At 35.3% G+C, this 14,007-nt stretch overlaps 1 protein-coding gene across 1 annotated transcript; it reads right to left on the bottom strand.

Moving 5' to 3' along the window:
• Positions 1-2,920: 2,920 nt before the first annotated feature.
• On the bottom strand, positions 2,921-4,890 carry LOC121250117 (cytochrome P450 71AU50-like). The gene is made up of 2 exons (XM_041149057.1): positions 3,753-4,890; positions 2,921-3,650 (listed from the first exon to the last, which is right to left on the bottom strand). Exons 1-2 carry the CDS (start codon positions 4,644-4,646, stop codon positions 3,036-3,038), a joined length of 1,509 nt encoding a protein of 502 aa, XP_041004991.1. The 5' UTR covers positions 4,647-4,890; the 3' UTR covers positions 2,921-3,035.
• Positions 4,891-14,007: the final 9,117 nt, after the last annotated feature.

Here is a 14,007-nt window from a genome sequence, read left to right on the forward strand (position 1 = left end):
TATATATATATATATATATATATATATATATATGCATGTGTATGAATTACTTTGAATATTGCTACGGTCCCGAATTTGGGATCTAAAAAGTGTTTCGAATAGGATAATTTTTTTTTATGTATATTTTTAATCATCATAAAAATTTAAAAAAAAATAAAAAATTTACAACATTATTAAAAAATATTTTTTTAATCATTTGGTAAAAAAAAAAAAAAAAAATTCCCAGAGACATTTTTTGGATCCTGAATTCGGGATCCAAATATTTCTCTTTTCAAAATCAACGACAAGAAGTGATCGTTGCGTATTTCCTGGCAAACTGCACGTCACTTTGATCTGAAGTGAATGAATTGTTATTTGTTTGTGACGTGTTAACAGTTGAGGCAGATGGATCACGTACTTTATTCATTGGCCAGTTTCATCCAATTCTAACTTAATTTATTTCAATTTATTTAATTTAATTATTATAATTTTTTTAAATTTCAACATAAAATATAATAAATAAATAAATAATTTTAAATTTTAAAATAATAATAATATTAAAAAATAATATTTTATTTAATTTTTAATTTCCCTCTCAACTCAACTTGTTGAGAAACGCAACCTTCGAATAAGAGAAAATTAGGTAGATTGGGCTAACCCACTTTAATCAATGGGGTCGAGTGGCAAGAAAGCATTTTTGACACGTCTCTACTCCTTCAAATTGATGAAAAGACCTTTTGAATTTAGTGTGAATTGGCTAGTTTTGAATAAAACATTATTAAAATATATATTTTTATATCATTTTTATTTTAAAATTTTAAAATTAAATTATTTATTTTATTTTATATAAAAACTTTTAAAAATTATAATAATGATGCTGATCGTTAAAACAAACGAAGGCCTAAATCTGCTGAGCTTTGTTTATTATTTCTATGGATCAAATAAAGTAATTCATACAAAACACAAGGGAAGATGCTTGGCCACGAGAGGCAGTCCGATACATTTTGTCTATTTTTTTTAATATTTAAAGTAAAAAAAAATGTATAAATAAATAAATAAAGGGTCCGGGTCCAAATGGCCCTCTCAATAATGTCTCTGACCTGCTATAGCAGCACTTAAAGACAATTAAGATCGGAATAATGTTATTTTGACGCCTTCTTTTGATACTTCGTATTTTATTTTTATTTTTTTTTAAGAAAATAGTTATTAGTTTATTGATATATTTTTATATTTTTTAAACATATTTTAAAATGATAAAAAATATAAATAAAAAAATTAAAAAAAAAAAAGAAAAGTTGATTTTGACCTAGCAGTAATTTGCAATGGTCAAACATGAGCCACAAAGTAGCACAACTTATATAGAATTATAGTAGTACTAGGTTGCCGCCCAACAATAACCGCTGGCATGAGTCTTGCGCACATTTATCTTTTTATTTTTTTCTTCTTTTTCTTTTATATTTTATAAACATATTTAAATATTTAAAAAATATATATATACTAATACACTAAAAGTTACTTTCTCAATTATTAAAAAGTAAAATAAAATATATGAATGATCAGCGTGAACGAAAAACTCAGCCGGTATACCAATATTTCTCTAAAATAAGTAGAGTAGAGAAACGACTCAATCGCGACTTCCCAAACGTCCTATGTCCAATACGTACTATATTTAATCAATTTAATTAACTGTAAAATTAAGATATAAATCCTTGAGACATAAGTTTATAAATAGTTGTAAAGTAGTTTGTGAATAATAATGATAAAATTTGAGTTAAGTATTTTTTCGATTTTAAAAAAGAAGAGAAAAAAGGTTGAATAACAAATATTATAAAATTAAAATATTGTTAGAATGTAGTTTAATATTATTTTTGTTTAGAATTTGAAAATGTTGAATTATTTTTTATTTTTTGTTTGAAAGTTTAGAAAAGTTGTAATGATTAATTTGAAAAAATTATAATGATTAATTTAAAAATATTTGTATTTGAATGATATTTGAAAATAAAATGAAATGAGATGAAACGAAAATTTTGAGATAAAAACTTTTTCCAAACAACGCCTAAACCTCAAAAGTTTTACTATGATATAATGTAAACCTATTACATATCCTAAAAATTTAAACTCACTAAAGAAGAACTTTATTATTATAAGAGAAATGATAATTGTAATTGTAAGTGCAATAGTCGTGAAATCATTTTGAAAAAAATAAATAAATACGAGATCTACATGAAAAAAATTAATTTTTTAATTATAAATCCTACTTTTTTTCAAAATAACTACATGACACTTACGCATTCTACAATTATATATAGTATTACTCTTATTATAAATTCTGAATTTTGGGTCTATCATCCTTCCCTGGTGATGATCACTTGAAACTCATAATTTCGTTGTTTTGTTGTTCAAACTTCAAATCACATATCCAATTATTCAAAAAGGTAAATGTTCCGTTTGGATTCAAAAAATATTTCATCTCATTTTATCATTATAATTTTTCAAAAATTTTAGATAAAATATAATAAACAATTTAATTTTTTTAAATCTCATCTCATCTCATCTCTGAATCCAACTTAATTTTAATTCAACTTTCATTTAAAACTATATCATCTCATCTTTGAATCCAAATCAATCATTCTCACTCACCACCTCAAACCTGTAAGCTACGTAGAATAATATTATATGCAATCGTGAAATACGCAAGTCTCATGCAGTAACTTTAAAAAAGAATAAAATCTACTATTAAAAAATTAATTATTTTTTTATATGAATTTCGTATATATTTACTTTTTTCAAAATGATTATACTCCAACTATCATTTCTCAACGTACGTATCAGAAAAGAAAATCCAATCCATCAACACGCGTCCTCTGCTCTTGTAAAGAAAGCGTAGTAAATTCTAGCTTGAAAATATCTAGCAAGAGAGTCCAGCAGAAAATATGCTCCATATGCAGACAGAAAGTGGAATTCACAAATGATTATGTACAACTTAACTAGAAATTTCAGAAATTGCACAGGCAGATTATTTAAGATAACAAAAACAAAACAGAACGAAGATTATGTCAATCTTGAAGCCGATAAGTAGGAATGGCAAGTAGATGCTTGGCTCTAGGAACTGTAACACCAAACACCTCAGTCATGTCCAACTCAGTTGGGAGTATGTTGTTTGGAAGAGCCCAATCAAAGCAATGCACAAGTTGTGCTATCACTAGCCGAACCACAGTCAGACCCAATTGCATCCCTGGGCAGCCTCTTCTGCCAGCACCAAAGGGGATTAGTTGGAAGTCATGTCCCCTGAGATCTATGTTTCTACCAACAAACCTCTCCGGGAAGAACTTCTCTGCATCACTCCAAACTCTTGGGTCTCTCCCAATTGCCCATACGTTTATCACGACTCTAGACTTCCCGGGTATGTGGAAACCATTAACTATGCAATCTTCCCTGGCCTCATGAGGAAGCAAAAGTGGTGCTACTGGATGTAGCCTGAAGGTTTCCTTTACAATCATGTCCAAATACTCCAACCTATCCAAGTCTGCTTCCTCTACCATCCTCTTCAAGCCCACCACATTTTCCAGCTCCTTCTGAAGTTTCTTCATTATACGTGGATGCTTCATTAGTTCTGTGAGTGCCCAATCAATTGCTGTTGCTGAAGTGTCCATTGAGGCTGCAAGCATGTCCTGCAACCATATTTTGTTCTAGGAAATTAGCACCATCTATAAATAAAAATAGTACAGTACTTAACCCATACTCACATATGAGGGAAGTTCTGTGAAAATTACCAAAATTGTTGCTTTGATGTTTGACCGTTCAATAAGGTACTCAGATTCTTCAGATCCCATGAAACTCAACATAACGTCAACAAAGTCCTTCGCCTTATTTTCGTCCTTGGATTGGACATGTTCATCGATGATCTTCTCCAAGAAGTCATCAAATATCTTACTTACAGCCTTCATGCGTCGTTTCAACCCCTGAAGGTCAAGGGGAGCAATACAAGGAATGTAATCACCAAGGTTGGGGACTGCTGAAAGCTCCATTCCCTCTCGGATTACAGCCCTGAATCCACTCTCATCAAAATCCTTATCCATGTACTTCTTCCCCAACACCATACGACAACTCATATCTGAGCTGAGTGATGAAACCTTCGCGCTGAGATCGACTTCAGCACAATTAGCAGCCGCCTCTTGAAGAAACTTTACCAGTGAGCCAAGCTCTTGTTTTCTCATGGATTTGAAATAATTGATTTTAAGGTTGCTGAGCAATTCCAGCGTGCACATCTTGCGTACGTTGCGCCAGTAAGAGCCGTATGGAGAAAAGGACAAGTTCTTTTGCTCATAAGAGATAAGCTTGGCAGCCTCATGAGGTGGTCTACTTGCAAATACAAGGTCATGTGTTTTGAGGAACAGCTCGGCAGCTTCAGGAGATGAGACAACAATGACAGGGACCAAGCCTAATTGCAAGTACATGATGGGGCCGTGTTTTTTGGCTAATCGATGCAGATCTTGGTGAGGGAATTCCCCCAACATATGAAGATTCCCAAAAATAGGAAATCCTCTTGGACCAGGAGGTAATTTCCTGTTCTTGTTCCTGCTTTTCCATACCCAATATTCTTGGAGGAGATAAGCAAGCAAAATCAGTGAGAGTATTGTCCATGCCCAACCAAGGCTCCAAGCCATGCTGGGGATCAAGCTTCATGCAGATGCGGTAATGGAGTACTTCTTCACTCTGGTGTCAGGATCAATGGCTCAGATGACTCGTTCAAAAAGTACCCAAAACAAAGAGATTGCACCGCTTATGTGGTGTCGTACTCGAACCACGAAATGATTGCAATTTGCAAGTAGGCCACCCATGTGGTGTTTTGGCCTTTTCTAAAGGTATTCGATGGGATGTTTACCGAGTAGGATTTGGATGAATGGAATTGATTTGAGTGAATTGCATATATATATATATATATATATATATATATATCCTCATACTGTAAACATGAATGAACAGTAGGTTCTTGCATGAGTTGTCATTTAAAAAGCCGCTCTCTGGAAAATGAGTTTCCTCTCCTCTAGTTATCTCCATCTTTATGACCCTCACCTAACCTTCCTGTAACCTTTCAACCTTCCATTACTTTTCGTTTTTTCACCCATCAACTCTTTCACTTTTGTCCGTATCATCCGCTTCTCAATTATGTCAAAGGAGAATCCAGGTATCGAACAACTTATTGACCAAACGAAAGCCTTGACTTGGGAGGATATCATTCTGGTCCCAGCAACAGACACTGCAGCTCAAATTTCAAATCATGCTCTTACAGGTAAGTTGGTATCCTCGAAGATCCTCAATAAGCATATCTTCCACTCTACTATTAGTGCGGTATGGAGCTTTGCACCGGGACTGCATATAGAAGACTTGGGTACCAATACATTCCTGTTTACTTTCTCTTCGAGTATGGAAAATAATAGAATCTTTCAACAAAGACCATGTAACTTTAAGGGTTATCATATGGTTTTAAAGGAATGGCCTCCTGGATTAAGGGCAGGTTTGGGAGGTGAGATGAAAATTTTGTGTTTTGTTTGAGAGTTTAAAATATTGTGTTTTAATATTATTATTGTATTGAGATTTGAAAAAGATAAATTGAGATTTGAAAAAGTTGAATTATTTATTATATTTTGTATGGAGATTTGAAAAAGGTGTAATGATGAGATGAGATGAAATGAGAATTTTGTGTCCCATCCCATCCCCCAAACCTGCCCTTAAGTATCCAAGAAATTGATCTTTCTTTCTCAGCCTTTTGGATTCATATATGAGGTATTCCATTAGAAATGATGACAGTAGAGAATGCAATACAAATAGGTAAAGTGCTGGGAAATCTGATAGAAATTGACTACTCTTATCTTCCTAAGAACAGTGTTAAACCTTTCATGCGCATTAGAGTGGAGATCAACACTGAGAAACCACTTTACGAAGGTTTTAATTTACCCAGAATCAATAGGAAGCCAGCAAAGATCAGTTTTAAATAGGAATGACTTTCTGAATTTTGTTATGGGTGTGGTCGTTTGGGACATCTTCATCAAGCTTGTCCTATTTACACCAGTTCTTCAGATGACCCATGTTATGGACATTGGATGCGTGCGGAAATAGTGGAGCATCGCCGAATGAACTCGGGCTTGACAAAGGTGGATGATTCTCTTAATAATCAACTTCAGTCTAATCTCCTCCTCGATACGCCACTGTCCTCACCAGTTACCTTCAAAGAGACAAAAGACAGTTTGATCCTGACCAAGAAAAATTCTCAAGTTGAGCATGTGGGAAAAGGAAAAGCAGTGATTATCAGCACTGAAAGTGGCGATAAAAAGGAGTTCTGTATCAAAAAAAAATTTTACACCAGTTCTACAGAATTATTGAACAATGAAGATGACGACACTGTTCAACTCCCAAGAAACCAAATCCTTTGTCCCGTAAGTGAAGATCCGGAGCCATTTCCACGTGGCGCTCATCAAAGGCTTCAACAAACTTATTTGTCAGCACCATTTATTGAGAGCAATTATCCGGTCTCCACCTTTCCCTCTCATAAGCCAGGTAACGTCAGCATCCCATTAACTCCAATCTGTCTCCCAGCCGACACTACTAATCTTTGTCCCCTCACTCTGAATCAGCCAACTGCTAAATCTGAAGTCAATCATACCGTCATCCCTTCTAATTTTGAACCCGTAAACCCATTTCCAACTAGGCCTGAATCTAACACTTCATTTCTCAATCAAGTCATAGCCCAATTGCAAGCCAATAAGAGCCCAATCATCACTGAGCTTTCCAAGCCCAATCAGAATTTATCTCTTTTAGTCAGCCCATCTGGCCGAGCATGTCTAGCTTTCAATGCCTTCCAACTAAACCCCGGTTCCATGTCTTCCTTCAACCAAACTTCGCCAGTTCAACCTGTCAATCAGAGTACAAGTCTAAACCCAGAACAGAGGAACATGATTTCAGCTTTCACTACACCTATTTCTTCCCCAGCCTCATCTAACGAGTCAACTAGAAAGAGGAAATTCATCAATCCAGTGAAGCCCATCCCTTAATACCCTCAGAAATTTTTTTTTTCACATCCACTGTCTCAGTAACTGAACCAGACTCGAGCAAAAAGGATTATGAAGGTATAAATTGTGCAGCTGGCCTACAGTTCTTTACAGATCAATCCTCAGAGTTCAACGATGAATCTGGTCTCCATTCAGAATCTACTCCAAGCCGAAAAGCAAAAATGAACCACACACAGCGCAAACAAAAGAAGAACCGCTCTGCAGATCGTTATGCTCCGTACCAGAGACAAGCTTTGACAGTTTCGGGTAACACAGTCCAGTCTCAAACCATGAATCTATTTCCCATTAATCCAACGACTGGTGTGGCAGGGTCTTCACTGCCACCACAAAACCCATGAGACTTCTTGCTTGGAATTGCCGAGATATTGCCCGACCTCGTGCAATTAGATCTCTTAGGGCAAATATCAGGATCTATAATCCTGAAGTTATCTTTCTTTATGAAATTTTATTATCTCCTTGTGAAAATGAACGTATTGTAAATTTGCTTGCGTTTTCATCTTTTGTTCACTCCCCACCTACCAGAAAATGGGGAGGGCTTTTGTTGCTGTATCGCCCTGGTTTCGATACAGAAATTGTGAATATCTCTAGTAATATGATATCTATGTTGGTCTACTCGGATCCCTCCCATATGCCATGGTTGTTGAATCTTGTTTACTGTCCTGCTCCATTTAATCAAAAGCAATGTTTTTGGGACCGTTTTAGCCGGACTACTGAATCGTTCTCTGGCCTTCTCTAGCAATTGGGGACTTCAACTTAATCCTTTCCCAATCTGAAAAATTACGGGGTAAAATTTTTGCTCAACCCTCCAAATTGAAAGGGCTCCCTCTTTTCATGAATCAATATGGATTTATTGATATTGGTTCTAATGGTCCAAAATATACTTGGTCAAACAAGAGGGATGGTTTCAATCTAATCAAAGAACGACTTGATAGAGGGATAGCCAACTTAGCTTGGCTTGAGTTGTTTCCTCAAGCTTCCATCACCACCCTCATTCGAGACTCCTTTGATCATGCTCCAATTTTACTTGACTCTTCAAATCGTTAGTCTTCTCCCAAAGCCTTTAAATTTGAGGAATTTTGGCTAAGAGATTCCTCTATTTTTGGCACCATTAAAAAAGCTTGGGACCAGGTTTTCATAGGAACCCTTTCTTTTATCATCTCAAAAAAACTCAAGCATACCAAAAAAACTCTTAGAGAGTGGAACATCAAGAATTTTGGCCATATTCAATCTCAAATAAAAAATCTTTCCTCAATTCAGGGTCAAGATATCATGCCCTCTCCCCTGAACTTAGAATCGGATCTTCAAGCGAATCTCCATAAACTCCTTCTTAGGGAAGAATCTCTCTGGCGTCAAAAATCCAAAGTGACTTGGCTCACTACTAGGGATTTGAACACAAAATTTTTTCATGCCACTACTATGATCAAACGAAGGAGGAATACTATTGATTGTCTGAAAATGGGTAGAAATCATTGGTCCTCGGATCCATCAATTATCTCTGAATCCATTCTGGAGCACTTTCAAAATATTTTCTCCTCTTCCAATCCTCCCCATCCGGAAACTTTGGACTAGCTCTTTCCAAGGAAAATTACTGAAGCTGAAAACGAATATCTTTGTGATATCCCTACCGATGAAGAAATTTTTCTTGTTGTTAAAGCTCTTCCATCCTCGAAAGCTCCTGGCCCTGATGGTTTCACTGGTCTGTTTTATAAAAAATTCTGGGAAATCATTAAGTTTGATGTTCTGGCTACTGTAAAAAGCTTCTTCATTCATGGGAAACTCTTAAAAGAACTCAACCATACCAATGTTGTTTTGATTCCGAAAGTGGAAAATCCAAATGATATTAATCAGTTTAGACCTATTAGCCTGTCAAATGTTTGCTATAAAATTATAACAAAAATTCTTGCTAATAGGTTTAAAGCTATTCTCCCAAGCATCATTTCCCCGTATCAATCTGCCTTTTTGCCAAACCGACTCATTCAAGAAAATACGATTTTGGCTCAAGAGATTTTCCACCTCATGAAAAAAAAAAGAATCAGAACCTGCACGATGGCTATTAAAATAGATATGGCAAAAGCTTTTGATTCTATGGAGTGGTCATTCATTTTGGATATTATTCATCATATTGGCTTCAATCACAAATGGATTAATTGGATTCGAGAATGCATTTCCACTGTCTCCTACTCAATTATCATCAATGGTTCTCCTCATGGTTTCTTTCAACCCTCGAGAGGTTTAAGACAGGGTGATCCACTCTCTCCTTTCCTCTTCATTCTGGGAACTGAGGTTCTCTCCAAACTTATCATCCAAAAAGAAAACCTTGGCAGTCTCAGAGGCATAAAACTGTCAAGAGGGGGGCCCTCCATATCCCATTTGCTCTTTGCTGATGACCTATTCCTGTTTGGTATGGCCAATTCTCAAACAGCAAAAGCTTTTGCTGATTGTATTGCCATTTATAATTCCTGGTCCGGGCAAAATATCAATCATAGGAAATCATCTCTTCACTTCAGTGCTAACATCTATCCTGCTTCCATCAATGCTGTTAAAAATTTCTTCAATTTCAAAATTTCATCTCCAAACTCTATGTATTTGGGCATGCCCCTCAATAATGGTGCTGAAAAAAAGAAATTCCTTTCTGATCTCATGGAAAAAATCAAAATCAAACTTCAAGGTTGGAAGACAAAAATTCTCTCTCAGGCTTCAAGAACTGTTCTCATTAGGTCAGTGGCGAGTTCCCTTCCTTCTTATGTTATGTCCACTTTTCTCTTCCCTCAGGAAATGGCAAAAAAAAATTGATACTCTGTTGAGGAGATTTTGGTGGGGTTATGATGACAACCAAAAAAAGAAATTTACCCCAAAATCATGGAATTCAATTTGCCTGCCCAAATCTATGTGCGGACTGGGCCTTAAAAAAACTGCTACTTTCAATTCAGTCCTCATCTCCAAATTTGCATGGACTTTCATCAATGGATCTACCAGCCTCTGGAAAGATGTTTTCTCAAAAAAATACCTAAAAACAAATTCTTTCCTAGAGGTAGCTCCAAAGTCTTCGGATTCACGGTTCTGGAGAAGTCTTTTAAAGTAAAGAAATTTTCTAAAGTCTAGTTTTTGTTATCAGATCAACAATGGAACTACAATTCGAGTTTGGAGTGACCCCTGGATTCCCACTATCCCAGACAATATTCCTCAACCCCATCCCACAAATCCTTTTGTGGATCATTCTATGACTGTTTCAGAGCTCCTCTTAGAACAGCCAAGGCGTTGGAATACCCTCCTCTTGAATACTCTTTTCTCAGAAAATACCTCTAGAGAAATTAAAAAAATTCCTTTATCTAATCATAATTTTCAACACATTTCTGACAAGATCTATTGGGTTCATCATACTTCTGGAAAATTTTCAGTCAAGTCAGCCTATGCAACCTTGGTTCATCAGAATGATGCTTCTTCTTTCAATGATATGTCCATCAAATGGAAATCCCTCTGGAAGATGAGAATCCACGATAGACTCGAATTACTCCTTTGAAAAATTAGTCATAATATCCTTCCAACAAAAACCAAGGTCAATAATGTTATTCCTCTTGAAGAAGACCAAATCCTTTGTCTCCTTTGCAAAACTGAACCTGAAAATCTCCCTCATCTTTTTCTCAATTGTATTTTTTTCAGAGTACTGTGGAGACATTCCAAGTGGCCGATTGACACCTCTATCTTTGCAAGACAGCCCATGTCCATTTGGATCAGTAACATCATAAATCCTTCTTCCAGTCTCAAAATTCCTGAAGAAGAGAAACATGACTTCCAGATTTTTACAACTGTGGCAATGGATCATATCTGGTTTACTCGAAATAAGCTTGAACATGACTTTGTATTACCCTCAATTTCTGTGTACGTTGAAACTGTTCTTAAGTCATTCAAACAGCATTCAAGGGCATGGGCAGAGAAAGAAAACTAGATTGAGGAATATGAAGAAAGACAACCTGATGGATTTCATCTACTCACATTCGATGTTGCCACAAGGAAAGAAGGATCTATCATTGCAGGACGGATAGTGGAGAGCTAATATTTGCAAAAACTGACCTCATAAGCAAGGTAAGCTCAAATGTTGGAGAAGCATCTGCAGCTTTAATGGAGGTTAAAGAAGCAGAAAAACTGAAGCTTGAAAGAATAATCTTAGAAGGCGACTCAAAAGTCACCATTCAAGCAATCTCCATTGCTTCGGAAATTCAGGATTGGATTATGAATCCAATAATCAATGATATCAGGCACAATCTCGAGTCATTCAAGGAATGGAAGGTAAGGAAAATTCATCGATTTCAAAATCGATGCGCGCATAACTTAGCGCATTGGGCCGCGGCAGTGCAAGCCTTTGGAAACATTCCCCTAATCCAAATTCCGCCATCTCTTCTCAATTTTCATAGTGGGAAGGATCCTCTCAACAATGCTGTAATTTACTAATATTTCAGAACTTTGTATGATGTTCCTTTATCTATGCTATCTTGCTTAAAAAAAAAAAAAAGAACATGAATGAACAATAAATTTTGTTTGACATTTTTCATCCCGTTTATACCCCTGTGTGAATAGAACTTTACAGAAGAGTTGGAGAAGTCAGTCAGACCTCAGCAGTAAGAGATAAAAATGTAATAATAATCAAATAGAAGAGGGCATTAGCGGAAGAAATAAAGCACAAAACAAATGAAGTAGGGGTAAAGGTGTAATAACAGTGGCCGACGGAAGTGCACATGGAAAATAAAACACAAAAGGAAAAATTCGTAATCTAGCTATCAGGAATTTTAGGCCTCGTTTGTTTTCAGAAAGAGCCTTGCTAGGTACAAGCTGTTTGGTGCACTAAACTGCGTACCAACGCTTACATGGTTTTTTTATTAAAAAAAATAATTGAGAGAAGAAGAAGGTCATTTATTTTACAAAAATTATTTTTATTTTTAATTCACACCATTTTATTAAACGTATGCCTTACATGTCAGCATTGGTGCACGATTTGGTTTGCGAACTCGCTTGTAAGAAAATTTTTCCTTTCAAAAAACATCTCATCTCATCTAATCATTACAACTTTCCCAACTTTCAATACAAAATAAAATAAACAATTCAACTTTTTCAAATCTCAAAACAAAAATAATATGAAAAAATATATTCTAACAATATTTTATTCAACTTTTTAACTTTAATCTCAACTCATTTCATCTCATTTACGAAAACAAACGACCCCATTCATGCATTTGTTGTCACGTTTTAATAAGAAATGCATTTATTGTCACATGGCAGAAAAATAAAACCTGCAAGTACGTTTATATAACCAAATAATTTGTTAACGATAATCAGGCTTATTACTCTCTTATCATCTATTTACTACTTTTTTTTATTTATTTAAATTTTTTTATTTATTTATTAGTTAAGAAAGTGACTATTAATATTTAAATCTTTGTGTTTTGCTCTATCATTATTTTGTTCTCTTTTATTTCATTGACCAATAAATGAATTGTAGCCTACTTCATTACCTTCCTATGATGTTTTATACGATGTTCTGGTTGCATGTGGCACCTCAGCGTATATGATTTGGTTGTTCATTAGAAGTAGTTAATGGTGTCTATGTGTTCGTCCATCCAGTTGATTGTCTGTAAACTATCTCTCAATCTATTTTAGTTTGGAAATATTTATCACTTGAAGAAATCCATATACATGATTCATATATATTTTTCTTTCAACCAGGCAAACTGCACGTTGGCCCCACTGCTAGTATACACACACGTCCATCTCATTGAACTTAAAACACGTATCTAGTATCAAGATCACATTCTTATATTGAGCTGGATCATTTAATTGATTATATATTTTTCACACGACACTACAACTAACCTTGGGCTAGCCCATTTGCCTTGGATCATTTAGGGTGGTTTGGATTCTGAGATGAGTTGAGATTATTTATGAATAGTAAAATAAAATATTGTTAAAATATTATTCTTATTTTAGAATTTGTAAAAATTGAACTGTTTATTATATTTTGTATGAAAATTTGAAAAAGTTGTAATGATGAGATGAGATGAGATGAGTTGAAGTGAGTTTTGAATCCAAACCACCTAAGATGTATGTCTCTTTGATATGGGCATGCAATATCATCAAGTCCGAGGCCCTCCCTCTCTCCCTTGCTTTGTTTGCAGCCCACGGCCATCAGGTCTCGCCAGTGCCATCGTGCTCCTTCTGAGCCACCACTCCACGCCAAGCGACCACCACGACCACCCTGATATTGCCTTATGTTTTCACATTTGTTGTTTCTTTTCATTCCTGTTATATCTGCTTGATTTCTTGTTTTAGTTCCGTTTAGAGATTGGGTTTTGTGTTTATATGTGTGATCGCTAGTTTGTTTATGAGTTTGTTTATATCTGTGTTTATAGTTGAAACATTTGAGATTCATTCCCCCTGAATGAGAACTTAAAACCATCAATATGTGATTTACAGAGACTATCTGCATATGATACCGACCAAAATTGTCAAGGTAAGTCTTTTAATCTTTCAAATGTGGGAGTAGATTATGTCAAGGTATAATGGTAATTGACCTAGAATGGTCTACAGGCATATATCAGTGCATAGATATACATATACATATACATATGACCTTATAAATAAAAGTCTCTTGCTAAATGAAAATATGTTAAGTTACTCAAGCAGCAGGTTTTGCAGCCAAGTTGGAATATCATACTTCGTAGCAAGTTTCATATTTGGAGTGATTTAATCTTTTGTTGGGAGAAAACTAGCCTGCGTTCACCTTTTGTTGATGCATCCTGGATCACCACCACCCTCTAAGCTTCCTTGGAAATGATTTAATCTTTTTTTTTAACACTCACTACTTAAGGAATAAGATATTAGCAGTGATACTCTTGTGAAGGGTAAGGATTACAGTCTTTGTTTCTAATGTGGATGGTATGTTGCTAATACCCTCTTTGCTCATGAA

The sequence above is a fragment of the Juglans microcarpa x Juglans regia genome, chromosome 2D (genome assembly GCF_004785595.1).
Source record: "Juglans microcarpa x Juglans regia isolate MS1-56 chromosome 2D, Jm3101_v1.0, whole genome shotgun sequence".
Taxonomy (NCBI): Eukaryota; Viridiplantae; Streptophyta; class Magnoliopsida; order Fagales; family Juglandaceae; genus Juglans; species Juglans microcarpa x Juglans regia.